The sequence below is a fragment of the Corticium candelabrum genome, chromosome 13, assembly GCF_963422355.1.
Source record: "Corticium candelabrum chromosome 13, ooCorCand1.1, whole genome shotgun sequence".
In the NCBI taxonomy this organism is placed as follows: domain Eukaryota; kingdom Metazoa; phylum Porifera; class Homoscleromorpha; order Homosclerophorida; family Plakinidae; genus Corticium; species Corticium candelabrum.
In genome coordinates, this window is record NC_085097.1 from 5871406 (window position 1) to 5893905 (window position 22500).

At 42.1% G+C, this 22500-nt stretch overlaps 5 protein-coding genes across 6 annotated transcripts in view; 2 read left to right on the forward strand and 3 right to left on the reverse strand.

The window, feature by feature from the left end:
* LOC134188460 (ankyrin repeat and BTB/POZ domain-containing protein 3-like) overlaps nucleotides 1-1026 on the forward strand; it is an 11320-nt gene extending 10294 nt beyond the window's left edge. Inside the window, exons 14-16 of one of the 2 annotated variants that reach the window (XR_009971362.1) lie at nucleotides 1-74; nucleotides 679-795; nucleotides 869-884. The exon at nucleotides 1-74 is cut by the window's left edge and continues 75 nt beyond it. Coding sequence is in view for 1 of the 2 variants with exons in the window: in XM_062656625.1 (XP_062512609.1) it covers nucleotides 1-39; nucleotides 679-795; nucleotides 869-958 (246 nt within the window). In the remaining variant the exon portion in view is untranslated. Of the gene's footprint in view, nucleotides 75-678; nucleotides 796-868 lie in introns of both variants that reach the window. The other variant, XM_062656625.1, reaches the window with a different exon arrangement.
* Nucleotides 1027-1229: 203 nt separating this feature from the next.
* Nucleotides 1230-10122, reverse strand: LOC134188461 (WD repeat domain phosphoinositide-interacting protein 4-like). Its single transcript, XM_062656626.1, has 11 exons — nucleotides 10048-10122; nucleotides 9911-9985; nucleotides 6729-6833; nucleotides 6475-6562; nucleotides 6302-6396; nucleotides 6019-6098; nucleotides 5770-5895; nucleotides 5624-5709; nucleotides 5027-5128; nucleotides 4159-4277; nucleotides 1230-1477 (listed from the first exon to the last, which is right to left on the reverse strand). Exons 1-11 carry the CDS (start codon nucleotides 10094-10096, stop codon nucleotides 1362-1364), a joined length of 1041 nt encoding a protein of 346 aa, XP_062512610.1. The 5' UTR covers nucleotides 10097-10122; the 3' UTR covers nucleotides 1230-1361.
* Nucleotides 10123-10345: 223 nt separating this feature from the next.
* LOC134188946 (small ribosomal subunit protein mS31-like) lies at nucleotides 10346-11176 on the forward strand. The gene has a single exon (XM_062657160.1). It carries the CDS (start codon nucleotides 10414-10416, stop codon nucleotides 11149-11151), a length of 738 nt encoding a protein of 245 aa, XP_062513144.1. The 5' UTR covers nucleotides 10346-10413; the 3' UTR covers nucleotides 11152-11176.
* Nucleotides 11177-11869: 693 nt separating this feature from the next.
* On the reverse strand, nucleotides 11870-12977 carry LOC134188977 (uncharacterized). The gene has a single exon (XM_062657194.1). It carries the CDS (start codon nucleotides 12960-12962, stop codon nucleotides 12162-12164), a length of 801 nt encoding a protein of 266 aa, XP_062513178.1. The 5' UTR covers nucleotides 12963-12977; the 3' UTR covers nucleotides 11870-12161.
* Nucleotides 12978-13971: 994 nt separating this feature from the next.
* The window catches only part of LOC134189065 (uncharacterized), a 15968-nt gene continuing 7439 nt past the window's right edge, over nucleotides 13972-22500 (reverse strand). Inside the window, exons 9-21 of the mRNA XM_062657297.1 lie at nucleotides 22173-22273; nucleotides 21914-22023; nucleotides 19275-19620; nucleotides 18420-18544; nucleotides 18016-18112; nucleotides 17712-17813; nucleotides 17313-17468; nucleotides 16958-17038; nucleotides 16751-16882; nucleotides 16344-16451; nucleotides 15968-16170; nucleotides 15250-15398; nucleotides 13972-14337 (exon numbers count right to left, since the gene is read on the reverse strand). Coding sequence (XP_062513281.1) covers nucleotides 14201-14337; nucleotides 15250-15398; nucleotides 15968-16170; nucleotides 16344-16451; nucleotides 16751-16882; nucleotides 16958-17038; nucleotides 17313-17468; nucleotides 17712-17813; nucleotides 18016-18112; nucleotides 18420-18544; nucleotides 19275-19620; nucleotides 21914-22023; nucleotides 22173-22273 — 1847 coding nt within the window. The 3' untranslated portion in view covers nucleotides 13972-14200. The remainder of the gene's footprint in view (nucleotides 14338-15249; nucleotides 15399-15967; nucleotides 16171-16343; nucleotides 16452-16750; nucleotides 16883-16957; nucleotides 17039-17312; nucleotides 17469-17711; nucleotides 17814-18015; nucleotides 18113-18419; nucleotides 18545-19274; nucleotides 19621-21913; nucleotides 22024-22172; nucleotides 22274-22500) is intronic.

Genomic DNA, 22500 nt, shown 5'->3' on the forward strand with positions numbered 1-22500 from the left:
AACGTGCAGAACGCTTTGGAACTGTACAGACATGGATGGGTGAGGAAATGTTGAGTTGGTGTAGCAATTAGAATGTAAGCTTGACAGACAGATGGATGGATGGACAGACAGGCAGATGGACAGAAAGACAGACAGACAGACAAACAAAGACAGACAGACAAGACAGACGGATGGGTGGATGGACAGACAGACACATGGACAGACAAACAGACAGACAAACAGACAGACGGGTGGACATACAGACAAGCAAACAGATAGATGGACAAAGACAGACAAAACAGACAAACGAACACAGACAGACAAATGGACGGACAGACAGACAGGCAAACATACAAACACAGACAGACAAACGAACAGAAAGATCGGCGAACAGACAGACAAACAAACATATGGACAGACAAACAGACAAACCAACACAAACAGATGGAGAGACAGACAGACAACAGATGAATGGATGGATGGGCAGGCAGGCAGACAGATAGATGGAAGGACAGACAGACAGACGGACAGATAGATGGAAGGACAGACAGACAGACAGTCATATAGATGGAAGGACAGACAGATGGACAGATAAACACAGACAGATGGATGGAGAGACACAGACAGACAGACAGACGGAGAACGGGTGGACAGACAGACAAACAGACAGACAGATTTTGTAATGAGATCACATTCTAGCTGTTTGGCGCCGAAGCTATGCTCGCCGCTTGCGAGGGTTTCTTCCTGGCCAACATGCCCGCAATGATGGAAGTACCGAAATTCCGAAAACTCTTCACCTCAGAAGGCGGACAAGACGTAACACAAACATCCCCGACAATTCAATCCACCACACATTGTAACATCCATATGTGTGTGTTGTGTTTGTCAGCTGATCCACGAGCTACGAATTCAATTGAGTGAACGAATCATGTCACGTCTACAGCATCCTGGATCTCCCATCCGTGGAGACAGTATGTAACGTGTTTGATATTACCATGTGTGTGTGTGTGTGTGTATATAAGACTATTGATATGTTTCTTGGAAGAAATGAGTCTTGGTATTATAGATAGAGTTACTTGTACGATGTAGGATACTTATTTTTCGAACACTTTATTGTCTTTTATGGGAAAGCAGAGCTATTGAGTTGTGAATTGTGATAATAATATATTGAGTGGACAAAACGGTTGAACTCGTCCGTCTCGATCATCTAAGACTAACGACGACGATCAACATATATCCTCTATTGATCGTTGAAGTAATTTGCATAAAATGGAGATTGATATTAATGTGATAAAATAGAGTAATCTGGTAATTAATTTATAGTCTACGTTTGTATAGGTCTACTGTATACATGTACGTCTCGGTATCCTACTAGTTTACATTTAGATGTCGAGGTCTTGATCGAATCCGATGTCCGTGAACACGTCGAACGATTCGCGACTGCAACTGCCCGACTTGGTAAACTTGTACTGATGGAACGTCCCGTTTGCACAGATAGCTAGTACAAGAGACAGACAACAATCAACACCAAGTTGCTAATTAATTAATTAGTTAGTTAGCTAGGAAACAAGAGAACAATCAACACCAAGTTTTAATTAATTAACTAGTAAACAAGAAACAACAATCAACACCCAAGTTGCTAATTAATTAATTAGTTAGTTAGCTAGTAAACAAGAAACAACGACCAACACCAAATTGTTAATTAATTAATTAATTAGTTAGTTAGCTAGTAAACAAGAGACAACAATCAACACCAAATTGTTAATTAATTAAATAAATAATTAATTAGTTGTTAGTAAACAAGAAACAACAATCAACACTAAGTTGTTAAATAAATAATTAATTAATTAGCTAGTAAACAAGACAACAATCAACACCAAGTTGTTCATTAGTTATTTAATTACCCGATCTGAAAGACTGAAACACAGTCATATTGCCATACACAGAACTACGACTCTTGACAAGAATCAGTGTGATTGCATATGTGGCTGTCTGTGACCTCGACTACTTCATTGCATTACAGTACACACGTCGTCTCTACTCATTGTGTTCAGTGAAGATGATCATGTAAAAGGCAAGTGACTGTCCAATGTATACGAAAAAATCATTCATTAATAATAATTAATTAATTAATTTTTGGTTGGAAACTTGGGATTCTTAGGTAGAAATGCAGTAAGCAACACACACCACACACACACACACACACACACACACACACACACACACACACACACACACACACGAGTCTACACACAGTCGACAAACAGACAAACCACACGGACAGACACACATAGACACATGCCTACACACACACACACACACACACACACACACACACACACACACACACACACAGACAGTCTACAAACAGACAAATCACATGGATAGACACACCTACACACACGACCACAAGGACAGATACACAGACACACACACACACACACACACACACACACACAGACACACACACACACACACACACACACACACACACACACACACACACTCAAACAGACACACACACACACACACACACACACACGTCTACAAACAGATAAACCACATGGATAGACACACCTACACACACACAATGGAGAAATGTTGGTATCACCACCATACAAGCACACAGCTAGTCACGTGGTCAGTCCAATTCATGATGCACAATAATGCATCACAACATGAAACACTCATTAAGCAAATTGCATACCATAGTTACAGATGATTACAAAAAATAATTTTTAAAAATATTTTTCTCGCGATATCATGTCACTCATGCAGCATCCTTTATCAGTATTGACTTGAGGCAAGGTCATCTAATCAACAGATAATGTAATTAACATTTAAAAATCGAGGAGGAGTGTCCTTATCACACAATCCCGGTTGATAGCATCTTAACATATTCCACTCCCAGACTAACAAGTCTACACAGAATCATAACAAATTCTTCCTGTCTCTTGTCGTCGTGTTCCCACCATTCTAATTAAGAAAGTGTGTGTGTGTGTGTGGCGACTTTTTGTTTCTGTCTATTTTGTATGTAGCCTTGAGGCAATATGTTACAAAAATGGCTCCGAACTGCTGGAATTCTATTATTGGTCACACGTGATCAAACGTGTAATCTAACGTTTTAGCTATTGCTTGTAATACAGCAGGACAGACAGATAGACGGATGGAGGGATGAACAGACAGATAGACAGACAGACAGACATAGATACATACATACATACAGACAGACAAACAGACATACAGATAGATAGACAAACGGATGGAGGGATGGACAGACAGACAGACAGACAGACGGATGGAGAAATGGACAGACAGACAGACAGACAAATAAAGGGATGGACAGACGGACAGACAGACAGACAAGACAGATGGATAGACAGACAAGACAGATGGATAGACAGACAAATGGATGAAGGGATGGACAGACAGGCAGACAGACAACGAATGGAAGAACGGACAGACATACAGATGGAGGGATGGGCAGACAGGCAGACAGACGGATGGATAGACAAACAAACAAATTGAGGAATGGACAGACAGACAGACAGACAGACAGATGAAGGGATGGACAGACATACAAACGGATGGAGGGATGGACAGACAGACAGATGGAGGGATGGACAGACAGATGGATAGACAGACAAACAGATGGAGGAATGGACAGACAGACAAACGGATAGAGGGATGGACAGACAGACAGACAGACAAACAGTCATATAGATGGAAGGATGGACAGACAGACAGACGGATGGATAGACACACAAACGTGAAACGGATGGACAGACAGTGTTAGGTTGCTCATGATGTAAACGTTTGATTTAAGGAAAATATAGACGTATTGAGACAAACAGACAGACGGACGGGGACAAAGGGATGAACAGACAGAGGGACAGATGGACAGACATCTGATGTCTACATATACTCAATGTATGCATCTAGTGTCAGCCACGCCCACAATATAAAACAATTGATGTTAACCACGGCCGTGAACACCTCAAAACAAAAATATAAAATTTCAAACCCCAAAATGTCACCCTGTCCACATCCACCTAAGTGGTTACACATCCATGCCTAAAAAATTTCACTAATTAATTAATTAATTAATTATACTTTCCTTGCCTTCTCTCCATGTACACACATAGACTATGGATGATTGTGTTTGCTCACTTGACTAACCGTAGACTGAATTCTTTGCTGTGAATCCGCATAAGCATTTGCTTTCTGGTGGGACTGAGAATTGGGCGAGACCCCACTGAGAGTCGACATATGGAGCAATGAAACCGACTGCCCTAAACCTGGAGGATGATGTGAGTATGAAGATAGTATAATACTATGACATAACACTACAGTAACACACACACACACACACACACACACACACACACACACACACACACACACACACACACACACACACACACACACACACACACATCAACAAACAGACAAAACACATGGACAGACAAACAGACAGACAGACAGACAAGTTTAAGTTTACAGACAGACAAATAGACAGACAGACAAACACATGGACAGACAGACAGGCAGACAGACACAAAGTATAAAGTTTACACAGACAGACAAACCACATGGACACACACACACACACACACACAGTGACACACACACATACACACACACACACACACACACACACACACACACACACACACACAGTGACACACACACAGTGACACACACACACACACACACACACACACACACACACACAGTGACACACACACACACACACACACACACAGTGACACACACACACACACACACACACACACACACACACACACACACACACACACACACACACACACACACACACAACACACACACACAAGTCTACAGACAGACAAAACACACTAACAAACAAACAGAGACACAGAGTCTACAGACAAACAAATAGACAGACAGACAGACAGACATAGACTCAAACACAGAGTCTACAGACAGACAAATAGAAAGATAAACTACACACACACACACACACACACACACACACACACACACACACACACACACAACGTCTCACGTCGATCTCTTATTCAGTGCCCGATCTTTAAGCGCAAATATGTGAATCGTCCCTTTGTCGCTGCTCGCACAAAGATACTCATCGTCATTACTAAACGAAATGCTACAACAAAAGCACAACCAGAGTGACCGAGACTACAAAAAGACCAACCAAATCCAATCCCCTAATATCACAGTGCAGCATACGATCAGACCCATCTGTGCAAAACGTATTGAACCCACTAATACGTGTACTACAGTATAACAGACCAACCACTGCAGCCGCTAACGCGCGTTAAGTGGGCGTGGCTTAGGTAACGCTCCCGTCCAGTGCTTTTTGGGTAACCGTTCTCTTCTGCTTCATTGATATTAACATGTATCTTACAACTTGTTCTCACATCAAAAGCAGCAGACAAAGTAGCTAGACAACATGTACTGTAGTCTCTCTGCATGTGCATTACGGTTTACTAGACGTACCCTGAAACATATATTACTAATTTATTTACCTAACACAAATGCAGAGAATGCGGAAGTGCCAGTTTTTTTACACACACCAAAGTCAACTTGGAAACCTATGCAGCCATGGCGTCCTACGGCCCTGTATGACATGTATGTGTACCTGTAAAACAATGCAGTGTCTGATCCTCTGCGTAACTCGGTCTCCAACTCCTTTGTCGTTGTGCTAAACACTCGTATCAAAGTGCCCTGAATGTAGCAAAGGTACAACCTACTTAATCAATTGCTACGTATAAATAATTAATTTACTTTGATTGATGCGGTTGCCACTCTGGTGCCTTTGCGATTAAAAGTTATGAAGCTAATGGAAGTTTTGTGAGCAGCAATGATGGTAGAGGAAGCAGTAGCATGATGGGAATCGATTGTTCTGAGATCCTATGGCAATCAGAGTTAAGTTGGTGTGTATGTGTGTGTGTGTGTGTGTGTGTGTGTGTGTGTGTGTGTGTGTGTGTGTGTGTGTGCGTGCGTGTGTGTGTGTGTCCAATGACTGCTTCATACCATAATTTCCAACTGGCCAGGTTGGAAACCTGGAAAAGCCATTAATTGTTTGCTGTGACTCATGCTAATCTCACACAAACCTAAAACAACAAAAGCAAGAAACTTAAAAAAGTAAGTATAATCAGCTAAGCCAATGCATAACTTAAAACAGGAAAACAAACAGACAGACAGACAGACAGACAGACAGACACGCAGACAAACAGACAGACAAACAGACAGACAGACACAGACAGACAAACAGACAGACAGACAGATAGACAGACTGGCTGTAATCTCTTCCTACCTAATGTATTTCCAACACGATCTATTGTCTTCAACAATCTCGGTGAATTCGGAAAGCTGTAAATGTAGAGTTTGTGTTCCAACACTGCAACAAGCCTGTACAACACAACAACAACATCACACACACACACACACACACACACACACACACACACACACACGGGACTCACTTACCTGTCTAGTGTGAGACGCACCGACTTCACCGGAGCTTCAAACGTAAACTGAAGAACAACCTTCTTCTTCACATCATCCCACACCAAAACTAAAAACAAAATTAAACAAATTTATTTTAATTAAATTAAAACTAAATAATTAATTTAAATAAAAAAAATAAAAAATAGTAATTGATATTAATAATTATTTTTGTAATAATTAAAAAATTAAAATTTAATAATTAAAATTATTTATATTATTATGACTGTTTACACCTTGCTTGTTGCCAAATTTTGGTGCCTGTCCTCCTCCGATGAAAGCAATGATGTTTGTTCTGTGAAGCATCTCGACTCGACTGACCGAACCAACTTCATCGAAATCTGTAATAAAGATATTAATGAAATGACGTCATCTTATCTGGTGATAATTGATAACAATGATTATTGAATGAGACAAATAAATGTAATACGTTGTAGTGTAGCTAATGTACCTCCATTGCTCAATAATATATAATATAAAATAATTAATTAATTATTTTACCCCCACTTGGTAAATAATGAATAGTAATTATTGTTAAAAATGAGGAAATAAATGTAATACACTGTAGTTACCTCTACTGCTCAAAATAATTAAATTAATTAATATAAAATATAAAATTAATAAAAAATAATTAATATAATTAACTGATAATATAATAACATAATTAATATAAATTATAAAATTATTAATAAATAATCCAGACTCTGTACCTGACTGGTTGTCTCAAGGAATAACCACTCTGATTCCTAAGAATGACAAGACTGACCAGGCCAAAAATTACCGGCCTATCACGTGTCTGTCTGTCTTCTATAAGACCCTCACCCCAGTCATCAGGCAGAGGATTGCAGGGCATTTGGATCAGAGAAACCTCATGGCTCCGGAGCAGAAGGGTTGTTGACAGGAATCTTTTGGTGCAAAGGATCAGCTGTTGATCAACAAGCTGCTTACCGAAGACTGTAAGACCAGGCACAAGAGCTTGAGCATGGCTTGGGTGGACTACCAGAAAGCCTATGACAGCGTGCCACACAGTTGGTTGCTCCCATGCCTTCAGCTGCATAAGATCAGTCCAGTCTTGTGCAGGTTCTTGTCACAAGTGTGATAAAGAGTTGGAGGACATCAATGGTGCTTTCTTGCGGGAACAGTACGATCAAGACAAGGCTTATGCAGATCAGAGGGGTATTTTTCAAGGTGACTTACTTTCTCCACTTCTCTTCTGTATGGCTCTTAATCCTCTGAGCAAGGAGCTGAACAGAACCGGTTACGGCTACCGGATGAGCACTGGGCATGGTGAGACTGCCAAACATCAGCTCATCAGTCATCTACTTTACACGGATGATCTGAAGCTGTATGGCAGAAACTGTGATCAGTTGGATGGGTTGTTGCACACGGTTCGTACCTTCTCTGATGACATCCAGATGAAGTTTGGTCTGGACAAATGTGCTGTTGCACACTTTGTCAACGGCAGGCTATTTGGACACAACTCTGGAGTGACAGTAGGAAAAACGGACACCATCAACTGTCTGGAACCGGGTCAAGTCTACAAGTACTTGGGTGTGGATGAGAGTAACGGTATTCAGCACAGCATGATGTGGGAGAGAGTCCGTCGTGAGTACTTCCGCAGAGTGAAGGTGGTTCTCCGAACTGAGTTGTATGGTCGGAACGAGATTCTAGCCATCAATGGGTTTGCACTACCGGTTCTCACTTAAGGTTTTGGTGTCATTCATTGGGGGTGCACGAACCTGCAGCAGCTCAATCGACGGACCAGAAAGCTCCTCTCTATGCACGATGTCCACCATCCTGCTGCAGACGTTGACGACTGTACGCTCCTTGCAGTGATGGGGGTAGGGGGTTACAACAGAATGAGTCGACATATCAATCTTGTATTGTGAGGCTGAACAGTTACCTTGCTGACAGTTCTGATCCTTTCATGCAGATGATACGGAAGTGTGACTCTGGAAAATCTTCACACTCAATCAAGCACATGGCTTGTTGGTTTACTGCACAGCTGCGGAGGAGTCTTGCTTCAGACGACAAGTTGCAGAACTTACACAGGAATGCATCCATCTCGGTTGAAGGTGGCTTTGAGAAAGCGCCTGAAACAGATGCGAGACATTACCGTACGTGTTGCAGTTCTCTTCGTGTGCGGTCCTGGAGTGGGAAGCCTATGCACAGGCAGTATCGCCGTCTCACTGAGCAGCCGCCTGTGGACATGAAAGAGACCTACGGATGGCTAAAGGCAGCGAATCTTCCTACTGCAACTGAGGGACTGGTTGTTGCTGCTCAAGACCAAGCTCTTCGGACTCAGTATTATGAGCGCAAGATTCTACATCGTGATGTCAGTCCTACTTGCTGCATGTGCAGTGCAGGCCTGGAAACAGTCGACCACATTGTGGCAGGCTGTAGTGCTTTGGCACCGACGGACTACACTGATCGACACAATCAGGTGGCCTCCATCATTTACTGGGATGTCTGTCGCCATTTTGGGGTTCCAGTGGAGAGCAGATGGTACCGGCATCACCCTGATAGGCTTGTGGAGACGGATGACATTACTATGATGTGGGATACCACCATCCTCACTGCCGGGAAGATCAAAGCCAATCGTCCAGACATCTGTCTCAGAAATAAGACGACAAACACTTGTCTTCTTATTGATATCAGCCGTTCTGCTGATGGCAACATTGGCAAGAAACATGCTGAGAAGTTGGCGAAGTACAGCGACTTGCAAGTGGAGATAAGCTGCATGTGGCATTGTCGAACACTGGTGGTTCCGGTGGTCTTGGGAGCTTTGGGCACAGTGCACGCAGGTATTGCACGGTGGCTGGACATTATTCCAGATCATCACAACCTGCAGCACTTACAGAAAACAGTGCTTCTGGGATCTACTCGGATCCTTCGTAAAGTCATGTCTTCTTTCTAGACAGCTGTGATAGTCTAAGTACTTCTGAAGCAGGGTTTGCTTCTGGTACTTGTAATAGACTTTACAAACCAGACTGATCTGGTTAAGCACGACAATTAATAGTATAAAATATTTTAATATAATAAAAAATTATAATTAATTAATAACTAATAATATAATAGATTTAACAATATAAAATATAACAATAAAATAAAAATATAATTAATAATAAAATATATAAAAATCACAATACATAAAAATTAATAATTTATATATAATATATATATATATAAATCACAATATATAAAAATTAATAATTTATATATAATATATATATATATATATATAAATCACAATATATAAAAATTAATAATTTATATATAATATATATATATATATAAATCACAATATATAAAAATTAATAATTTATATATAAATACATATAATAATTAATTATTTTAGTGATTTCATAAATTACGTATTTCGTAAAATCGTACCCACTGCGACACCGCATCGCCTTACCAACTCTTGTCTTTCTCATCAGAGGATCCAAGTTAAACACACTGATGCCGTTGTCTGTGCCACACACGAAACAGGCTGCAACAATCAATCAACAGTCAAACGTTTTAGCCTCTATGATGCCCGTCTAGCTCACTCACATTGTTCCTGGTTCATTCTAAGCTCGACAATGCCGCTACGTCTTTCCATTGGCGTCGCAAGCGTAAGCAGAGCTGGTTGACATCAACTAGGTTATTTGATCACGTGATTATTCTACTCACGTGACAACAGACGCGCCCGGTCGGTCCGTATTGTGTTGTTTTAAATTTTAAAAGCAACGACTAGTATATATAGATAACAATTTTTAAGAAATAATGTTCATGTTAGACTAGAAAAACAGTCACGTGATTTTGTTGGTAACTATGCCGACAGGCGCTTGTAGATATCAATGTTCCTCGCAAGGTTTGCATAATTTTTTGTTGTTTTTCGATTCTCTAGAATAGTATTAGTTTGTTTACGTGGTCGTCATGAGGAGATGCTTTCTTGTACTTACGCTTTCTCGTTTGAAAAGTCGGGGCTCCATTTTGGGTGTTCAGGTTCGGTTTCTCTCGTCTGATGACACGAAAGACAAAAACAGCTCTCTGAAGGCTGCACTTTCAGCACTAAAGATTGACAAATCCAAGCCAACTACAGAACCAGTTATCACTCGTACTACCATATCTCCACCTAGAGAGACAAGGTCACGTGACACCTCCAGTTTCCATCCCATTGCGAAGGCGACAGGAAAGAGTAGACATTGGAAAGAGCCAGTAGTGAAGCACGTTAACAGAGAACCAGTCACGTGGGAAAATGCGCCCAAGCTCGGACTACTCGACCTCAAAAAATTCAAGAACTACAAACCTGCACCAGTACGTCAACCGTTTCTGGCCGAGAAAGAAGCAGAGAAGAGAATCCAGGCGTTAAACGAAGTGCGTGATGTGAATCCGTGGATAGCACAGTCTCAGGGGGAAAAGTGGAAATATCCTATTGACAATGATGATTTCTATCCGGAAGAGAAGGACGTGAGCTTCCATGAGCATGTGCACTTGCAGTATCTGTTGGACGATATGCCGAGAAGGGGGCCTGTGAGGAGGTACTTGGAGCTTGTTGTTGCTGGGTTGCAGAAGAATCCTCATATGACAGTTGAAATGAAGAAGGAGCATGTTGAGTGGTTGAAGGAATATTTGAGAGAGAATCAGGATGTAGAGGGTTTATACCCAAAATAGTGTGAATAGATATGAGGTTGTTATGTGTCTGTGTGTTGGGTGACATCGGCAACATGCAGAAGTAGTCGTACACATGCATGCACACGCATGTGTGTGTGTGTGTGTGTGTGTGTGTGTGTGTGTGTGTGTGTGTGTGTGTGTGTGTGTGTGTGTGAGGGGGGCGTTGAGCAGATGGTAGAGCGTTGGTGATGACATCCGGGATCTTGTATTTTGTGATGAGGGTTGAAGGTTCGATCCTGGTGGAGGCAACACTGTCGCAGTTTTCTTGAGCAAGAAACTCACCCACACTTGCTTCTCTCAACTCAGGAGTATAAATGAGTACCTGGTCATTGACTGGGGTGGACAAGACCTCTGGCTTGGCAGCAACATCATGCAGCAGATGGGTATATGTGGGCCTTGGTGTCCACTCCCAGAGCTGCACCATAGTCAGTGCCCCTGGATGACTCTGGCCAAGCTCCAGGTGGATTGTAGCGCTGGCCCCAAGTCTCAACGTAGTGCATGGAGGCCCTGTCTCTAGAGGTAGGGGGAGCTATCTCCACAACTGACCTCAAGGTCGACGTCGAAAGACGTGAAGGGCTTAACATTTGTTCATTGTGTGTGTGTGTGTGTGTGTGTGTGTGTGTGTGTGTGTGTGTGTGTGTGTGTGTGTGTGTGTGTGTGTGTGTGTGTTTACCTTCAAATATGACAACTACACAAGTTACATCACCAAGTTGGTAGCTCAATTTTTCTGTCCAGAAAGCATTTTAATAAAAATATAAGAAAAATTGATATGACAAGCCACTAGAATCACATACAGCTTAGCAGCTAGCACTTGTTAGAATGTCACTTGTATTTTCGTGGGAGCACTACTATAGCATGTAAGTACTACTCCACACTACTCATACATACTCTACAGGCACTTTAGAGTAAAAAATAAGCAATTCACATACATCATGTCGCAACAAATCTTAGCTAGTCATGCTTAAGATGAATGATCTTGATCATTCAGAGTTATCCATTTCCATACCTCTTCACTTCCCCCATCTTTCTTTTGTTGACATTGTTTTAGATCTTGCTTCAAGTCTTTTCTCTTCAGGCTTCTCGGCACGCATCACTTCGCCTTTTCCACTGATCTCCAGCCAGTCAGGCAGTTTTGGCCAAGACTTGGCCATCAGAAACTCCTCATAACACCCATCTTCCTGATAGAACAGATCAGTAGAGAGGATATTACCGGTCCTATCTTCCTTTATGGCCTTTATTATGGCCATCAAATTCGTTAGGTACAGTTGCGCTACCAACACCCACTCCGTTGGTATGGGAAGGTTGAAATCTCTTGCTAAATTGCGATGCACTGGGTAACCCATTCTTAGTCGTACGTCCTTTTCGACGGCAAAAGGACTTCTGGAATCAAAAAAACCGATTGGAAACGAAAAGATCGGTTTTACGCCTTCATGGCCGCTGTCTTTGGCTGCATCAATGATATCATCCATCCTTGTTTTGTTCCTAGTGCCTTTCTCTTTTTTTTTGTAGGGATGAGCGTCAACCATAGTCACGCCAACTTTGCATAACTTCCAACCTCCAAGATCCAGTGGCTTTCCGTCTTTCTTTGGCAAATTAATCACCACACAGTACACTGTAGGAGGACACGTTTCTACACGAACCCGTACATAACTTTTGTTCTTGAAAGACGATTGGTTTAGAGCTGTAACTAGATCTTTGATACAACCTTTCTTTTCCCATACTGTACTCACGTCTACCTTAGTACCTCCGATATCCATCACAAACGCGTCGCGTTTAAAGTATTTTCCTGCGTCATCAACGGCCTTCGCCATGTTGCAAATGGCCGACGGTCGTCACGCATAATGCCTTTAGCGCGCGTTAGGCCAGACTGTCCTCTTCTGTCAGTCTTGGTAAGTAATTAGCCAACGGTGTTGTACACACTAGTATAATGTAACACAAGTTGACAACTGGCGGTTGAATCTAGTCTCTCTTTATCGATTATTGCAGCTCTCGTTTGCTGTTTACAAACCCAATTAGGTATTGCAAATACATTAAATAATACAAATAATCTTAATTAACATAAAATCATGATCATGACATAAAATCATAATCATAACATAAAATCATAATTATAACCTAGAATCATAATCATAACATAAAATCATAATCATAACATAAAATCATAATCATAACATAAAATCATAATCATAACATAAAATCATAATCATAACATAAAATCATAATCATAACATAAAATCATAATCATAACATAAAATCATAATCATAACATAAAATCATAATCATAACATAAAATCATAATCATAACGTAAAATCATAATCATAACGTAAAATCATAATCATAACATAAAATACTTCTATCCAAATTTATCAGCAGGTGAATGGCAATACTAGGAGGTAATGCCCTGCACAAGATAAAGAGTACCATGATAGAACATAAAGCAACAGCACAGACTACTCAATCAGAACAGCCAGCAAAGTCTTCCGAGCTCATTATCAATCATTTTCCAACAAGCAAATTGTGTACACTTTGTGTCCGGTCTTATTACCATTGGATCGTAATTCCATCCAGCGATCCTGTTGTCCTTTCCTCTGAAGCAGGATACTTATCTTAGTCTGTTTCGTAGACTCTTTACCTTCCTGTACTGGTTGTATATACATTCCTGGCCTCTCCTAGTATGCTCTACTTCCATACTGTTGGGCCATCATCGTCTATGTATACCTACACATGCTGTATGTTTGCATGCAAGTTTGACATACACTAACAGTCTACATGTCTGTACAGTGTACAGCACTACAACACAGCAATAGGAAACGACTACACAGAATCAGAGACAATGCCTGGTATTGACTGTAACATCATGCCTTTTCAATCTTTGAACATGCCGCTGCTGTCTCATTTCTAAAACTCAGTTCGCACTCTATTTGACTAGAACGGTAAAAATTATCGGATACACAAAAACCGGAGTTGATATCAATATGCATTATTCTTGCAAAACGGCGCTTGAAGATTGGGAAGTGAGATTAAAAACGATTTACTGGTAGAGATAGTTTATTGTGGCTGCAGGAAGATTTCCAGTTTCTCTCGGAATGAAAGTCTCTCGGGATCTCGAATCTTTGACGGTCGCCGACGTTTCTCTATTTTCCGAAGTTCAAGCTCTTGAACCCATTTTGGGGCATTGTATGATCCTAATGACAGTAAGCAGACGTATAGTACAATAGATGTGATTAGAGTGACAGATAGATAAACAAATAGATGGACAAACAAGTAGACAAAAATATAAATGACACAGAAATATCCACAGACAGACAAACAAACAGACAGACGAAGAAACAAAGACACAAACAGACAGACGAAGAAACAAAGACACAAACAGAAACAGAAAGACAGACAGAGAAACAAAGACAGAAACAGAAACAGAAAGACAGACAGAGAGACAGACAAAGGGACAGACAGAGAGACAGACCGACAAACAGACAGAGACAGAAACAGACAGACTAACAGACAGACAGACGGACAGAAAGACACACAATCACACAGACAGACACACAAATACAGGCACACAAACACACAGACATACACAAAAGAAAAACAGACAGAAACAGACAGACAGACAGACAGACAGACAAACAGACAGAAAGTCTGACACACAAATAGACGCACAGACAGACAAACAGACAGACAAACAGACAGAAAGTCTGACACACAAAGACACATAGACAGACACACAGCCAGACAAACAGACAAACACAAACACAGGCACTCACACAGCCAGACAACCAACAACATACAGAGACACAGTCCGGTAGCCATTACACACATAGACAAGAGCAAACAACAAAAGCGACACACACACACACACACACACACACACACACACAACAAACACAAAACCACTCCACCATACCAACAAACTACAAGAGAGAGAGACACACAACCCACAGACCAGCCCAACAAATCAATCAAACACAACACCAAAACATAGACACACACAAAGCAAGTACAAGGCCAGAGTGCAACACCAACGCACAACGAGTCATCAACAAGCCATAATCACACACTATACCAATCACACTGACTGTTTCCACACTATAACACACCGAGCTCGGACGTCTGCCGTGCTAGCTGCTCTCTCTCTAGTTTAGACTTCAGCTTCGTCATCTTCTCGTTGGTGTCCGCCTCCACTTGAAGTCTCGCCTTAAACGCCGCCAACTCTAGAGTCATCTCTAAACGTGTCATCTGTGATTGCCTTCTCAACAAGAAATAGAATACTTAGTTTTAAAGTGGCTGGCCAGATGGGCTTATAATGTGATTTCTATATGTGACATTATCTGGTCGATTTAGACATTAATTTAGCTGTCGTTTCAATAGTTTGTTTGCTTGGCTGTGTGCTGGTCGTGCGCGCGCACGTGCGTGTGTGTGTGTGTGTGTTTGTGTTTACTTGACCTCCTGCTTGGTAGTCTGATTGCCCAGCTAATCAATCTGTCTGTCTGTCTGATCGTATGTCTTTCTGTCTGATTGTCTGTCCTTCTGTCTGATCATCTGTCCTTCTGTCTGATTGTCTGTCCTTCTGTCTGTCTGTCTATACGTCCATCTGTCTGTCTGATTGTCTGTCTATTGGTCTGTCCGTCCATCTGTCCTTCTGTCTGTCCATCCATCAATGTGTTTGTCTGTCTGTCTTCTGTCCATCTGTCTGTCTGGTCGTCCATCTGTCCTTTCATCTGTCTGTCTGTCCGTCCTACTCCTTTTGTCTGTCTGTCTGTCTATCTGTCTGTCTGTTCACTTATCGTGACTAACAATAAATAACCTAGCCCACACCTCTGCCTTATCGGTGACTCTTCTGGACTTGCTGACGATTCATGTAGTAGATCTTCTAACTCGTCATTACCAAGTAAAGAACCCTTCAGATTAGCAAGCTCATTTTTCAACTGTCCCTTCTCAGTAACAAGTTTAGAAAGCTCCTCTTGAACATTTGTGAGCTCTTCTTGCAGCATACTCTTCCTCTGATCAGAATTACCAGCCTAACAACAAACACGTAATCAAAATGCATCCGTGTGTGTACACAGTGTGTGTGTGTGTGTGTGTGTGTGTGTGTGTGTGTGTGTGTGTGTGTGTGTGTGTGTGTGTGTGTGTGTGTGTGTGTGTGTGTGTGTGTGTGTCCCTGTGTCCTTTAATGTTGACATATCATCTATACCTGTTCAGACAAAGTTCTGTTTATTCTCTCAGCTGTTTGCAGCCGTTGCCTCAGATTATACACTTCCTCTTCCAAATGTGTGTTTTCTTGTGCCTTTTCCTCCATTGCCTGCAACATACAAGTATGTCCAACAGTGCATTCTGTTTGCCTTTGTACCAGCAACAACAACAAACTACACAATAAACAATATCACAAATGTCTGTCTATCTGTCTGTCTGTCCGTCTGTCTGTCCATCCATCCATCTGTCTGTCTGTCTGCCTGTCCATTCATTCATCTGTCTGTCCATCCATTCGTCTGTCTGTCTGTCCATCCATCTATCTGTTTGTCTGTTTGTCTGTCCGTCCATCTGTCTGTCTGTCTACTTGTCCTAATCATGCAACTGACTTCCTATACTCTGTGTATCTACCTGCTCTTCAGCTGCCAACTTCTGTGATATGTCAGTGAGCTGATTCTGTAACAACGCCGTCTCTTGGTTGTCTCTTTCACTCTGATCGGCTAGTTTCCTCTCAGCCTCACTCAGCTGATGCTCCAACGCCACCTAACAAACACACCAAACCGTTAAGGTTTGACTGTTGATATATATGAATGCAATAAATCTCTAACATACTAGTACCTTTTCATCCTGTAAACTGGTGACAAGAGTCGAAGCTTCTCTCATCTCGTCTTCGATGTGACCCAAGTCTGTCAGCTTCATCTATAAATCAATAGTTAATTATTGCAGGTAAAATGATTAATGATAAGTATAGTAATCAATTAATTATAGATTTGTAGCAAACTTGGTGAATGAATTCGTACCCAAAGTGTGTGTGTGTGTGTGTGTGTGTGTGTGTGTGTGTGTGTGTGTGTGTGTGTGTGTGTGTGGTGTGTGCGTGTGTGCGTGTGTGTGTGCGTGTGTGTGTGTGTGTGTGTGTGTGTGTGTGTGTGTGTGTGTGTGTGTGTGTGATAACCTTACTATGCTCCATACTTACCTCCAGGTCTGCTTCGCCACTCATTAGGAACTCTCTCAGTACTAACGCTTGCGTCTGCTGTTGCTTCTCTTCTTGTAGTTTCCTCGAAAACTCAAGCAGTTTCTGTGATGGACCAGACTTTGCCTTTTCTGATGCCAGCAACAACGATTCAGACGCCTACAACCAAACTACATCACAAACGAGGAAAAGAACGCATACAGTACGTCTACACACACACACACACACACACACACACACACACACACACACACACACACACACACACACACACACACACACACACACACACTGTTTGTCTGTCTATCCACCTGTCTACCCAATAGTTAGTCTGCATAGATGCATGCATGCTGTTCAACAGAATAATATGGGTACAACTGTACACCCTGATCTTGTGTTGACCTTTTCAAGTTGTTTGATGAGAGTTTCGTTTTCATCAGCGACGACTTTGCCGAGAGCAACCATTTGATCTGCCACAGCCATGAGAGGTCGAGTTCGATCAATCTGGCAAATAGAGAGAACATAATGGTAAAGGGAAGAGAGAGCAATAGCCTTATTACAAACAAGACAAACACACACACACACACACACACACACACACACACACACACCACACACACTCACACACACACACACACACACACGCACACACACACACACACACACACACACACACACACACACACACACAATTGCTTTCATTAACCTCTGCCTCAAGTTCTTCGACTCGTAACTTAAGTACAGCATTTGCTTCTTGCTGCTCAATCAGCTCATGCTGTAAACCAGTCAGGGTTTCAAACATACTGCAAAGAAACAAAAAATTAAGAATTTCACCTTGACAAAGAAACACAAGAACAGACAGACAGACAAACACAAGGACAGACAGACAGACAGACAGACAGACAAACACACAAACAGACAGACAGACAAACACACAAACAGACAAACACATAGACAAACAGACACACAGACAGATACACAGACAGATACACAGAGCCACAAACACACACGCAGACAGACATACCCACAGACAAAAGAACCTGACATTTATTGCATGTCTGTGTATTAAAAAGTTTGCATCAAATTATGAACAAACACACACACGGTTACCTTTTCTTCAAGTCTATTAGGTTCGTCTTCGATGACTCCACGAGACTGCAATAGTACTGACGCTCTTTCGTCAACTGCCAATTGTCGGACTCCAACTGAGTTATCTTGGCAACGAGCTCACTCACCTGCACAACACAACACAGATGTGTAACATGCCATGAAACCACACACAGTCATCCAACAACACAATAAATGACACATTAATTACATGGATGGATGGATGGACGGACAGACTAACAGATGGACGGACAGACAAACAAATAGACAGATGAACAGACAGACAAACAAATAGACAGATAAACAGACAAACAAACAAACAAACGGATGGACGGATGAACAAACAGACAGACAGAGAGACGGACGGACAAACAACAGACAGATGGATGAACAAACAACAGACAGATGGACGGACAGATGGATGGATGGACAAACAGACAGACGGATGGACAGACAAACAGAGACGGATAGACGGACAGACAGACAAATGGACGGACAGACAGATGGATGGACAAACAGACAAATAGACAAATGGATGGACAGACAGACAGATGGATGGACAGACAGACAGACAGTTGGATAGACGGACAACAGACAGACAGACAGGCAGACAGACAGACAGACTGACAGACGCACATATCGATGGATGACAGATAGACGAACAGACAGATGGACAGTACAACAGACAGACAAATGGATGGACAGACAGACAGACAGACAGACTAACACACGCACATCTGGATGGATGACAGATAGACGAACAGACAGATGGACAGTACAACAGACAGACAGACAGACAGACAGACAAGTCAAAAGCCTAACTACACAGTGACTATAAAGATCTACTATGTAACTCACATCTGCAGTAGTCGTCGTAGAGTCTGGCGTTGCCACTTTGGGCGAATCAACCGAATCCTTACAAGAGCCTTCCTCAGCAACGTCATTGGCCAACGTCATCGTTGTCATCTCCGACGAGTGTGTGACAGACTCCATTCTCACCACCGAACTCACTTTCGCCAATTTCCGTTTGTCCGCTCCCTCACAATTAGCAAAGTTACGAACCGGTTCAATCACTGACCCGGAAACTGAATCTGAATCATCGAATGCCTGCACACCACAAAGTACTGGCATCTCGTACTCTCCACTTCTCTGCGAGTGAGGAGAGTTTTGACCATCAGGACTCTCTGAATAATTGCCTTGGATCCTACAAAGGAAGTCAATTATACAGATGAGAAGCAAAGCAAGATAAGCAAGTGTGTGTGTGTGTGTGTGTGTGTGTGTGTGTGTGTGTGTGTGTGTGTGTGTGTGTGTGTGTGTGTGTGTGTGTGTGATTCTTACAACTGCCTCTCAATGGATGTCTTGTCGACCATTACAGCTCATTCTAACTCCACTAATGCATGTAACTCTACTAGCAGCAACAACACATCATCGCAAACGTGAGCCCAGACTATCATAACGTCACTTTCCCTACTAAATGATGAGAGCACAGAGCAGCAGACTGACATACCCGAACAACCTCCGTATGCAAGTACAATCAGCATGCACGTAATCAGTAGAGCAAACATACCTCCACACTAATCAGACGCCTGTGTTTCATATATTTCCATATTTGACAAAAGTGAAACAGTGTGTAGTTAATACTAGCCGTGAGACAGTAAATTGAGCATAACTGCACGTCTGGATGACGTCTTATTGTCTACAACCGTCTGTATTAGCTAAATGCCTTAAGGCCTTTTCATACTCCAAACGCATTTGATACACTTTGCAGGCAATTCATGGATGCCCATCTGGTGATGTAGCGACATCCCAACTTTGCAGCACCAGAGCAGCGCCAAGAGACAGACAAACAGACAGACAGACACACAGATAGATAGACACAGAGACAGACAAATGGACACAGACAGGCAGACACACAGATAGACAGACACAGAGACAGACAAACAGATAGATAGACACAGAGACAGACAGACACACAGATAGATAAACACAGAGACAGACAAACAGACACATAGACAGACAGACACAAAGACAGACAGACAGACACAAAGACAGACAGACAGACACATACACAGACAGATACAGAGACAGACAGACAGACAGACACACCAATAGATAGACACAGAGACAGGCGAACAGACACATAAACAAACAGACACAGAGACAGACAGACAGACACAGACAGACAGACACGCAGATAGACAGACACAGAGACAGACAAACAGTCACATAGACAGACAGACAGACACACAGATAGACAGACACAGAGACAGACAAACAGTCACATAGACAGACAGACAGACACGCAGATAGACAGACACAGAGACAGACAAACAGTCACATAGACAGACAGACAGACACGCAGATAGACAGACACAGAGACAGACAAACAGTCACATAGACAGACAGACAGACAGATAGACAGACACAGAGACAGACAGACACACAGATAGATACACAGAGAGACAGACAAACAGACACATAGACACAGACAGAGAGACACACAGATAGATAGACACAGACACAGACAAACAGACACATAGACAGACAGACAGACACAGACAGAGACACAGACAGAGACACACACAGATAGATAAACACAGAGACAGACACACAGACAGACAGACAGACACAGACAGAGAGACACACAGATAGATAGCCAAAGAGACAGACAAACAGACACGCAGACAACACACAGACAGACAGACACACAGACAAAAGAATCTGCATTTATTACACGTCTATGTCCTAAACAGTTTGAGTAATACTTCGACACGCCCATTACCGATTATCATGCACAGTCTAGGTATGTCAATATGTCAAAGCAAAGAACGATTGACACCTACTAGCCAAGCAAAAGTAGATCTGGTGACTCTGGTCTTGATATACACACACTTTACTTCTTTACCAGTCATACATACTTTACATACTTTACCCGTATGTGTGGGTGGGTCCCTTGAGTTAACGTATGCTCAGCGCCCAAGTACGTTTTTGGGCACTGAGCCACTTCACATTAGGAATATGCAATCCAGGTATGACATCATAAATATGCCCACACGTAAGACATGCATTAGAATCTGCACTCATCACAATGGCTGTGTGTGTGTTTGTTTGTTTGTCCATGTGTGTGTGCGTGTGTGTGTGTGTGTGTGTGTGTGTGTGTGTGTGTGTGCAGTGTGTGTGTGTGTGTGTGTGTGTGTGTGTGTGTGTGTGTGTGTGTGTGTGCAGTGGTGTTGTCCATGTGTGTGTGTGTGTGTGTGTGTGTGTGTGTGTGTGTGTGTGTGTGTGTGTGTGTGTGTGTGTGTGTGTGTGTGTGTGTGTGTGTGTGTGTGTGTGTGTGTGTGTGTGTGTGTGTGTAGATCGTGCTATTGCTCTGCATGTACATAGACCCAAGATCAAAGCAGGACAAAACCAAGCCAGTGTGAGCAGATCTGGCGCATGTGCTCTATATGTATATCATGCAGAGCACACAGTTGAAGGTCTGTATTATGTCTACTTACTGCTCGTCTTTCATCATCAGAGTGGCTAAAGTCATCTTGTTAATCCATTTCATTGCTGTCTCTTTGCTGTCACCAGCGAAGTAGTACGTTCTCATGCCAGCATGAGCAGCCTGTAGATAAAAGAGAGTCAACGAATGTGTGTGTGTGTGTGTGTGTGTGTGTGTGTGTGTGTGTGTGTGTGTGTGTGTGTGTGTGTGTGTGTGTGTGTGTGTGTGTGTGTGTGTGTGTGTGTGTGTGTGTGTGTCAAAACATTTGCCACCTTGAAGGCAAATTTCTTGCCAATTTTGTCCTCTCTTGTTACTGGTGTAATCTCATATCCAGGAAGCAAAATTCTAGCATGTGCCTGACCCTCAGACGGAGCTAAACAAAAAAGTAACTGAGACCAGCAAACAGTGGTTAGTAAACACTACATATCAAAGGGAAGTGAGGGCAACTTCGCACAAGCAGGAATTAGAAAAAACCAAGTCAAATCATGACAACACGAGAAAATCACAACAAAACTAATATATACAGCATTTCCTGGACAGAATGCTGCAGTGTTCATTCATTTTACTGAACAACCACACCATATTTCGAGACAATTTGAG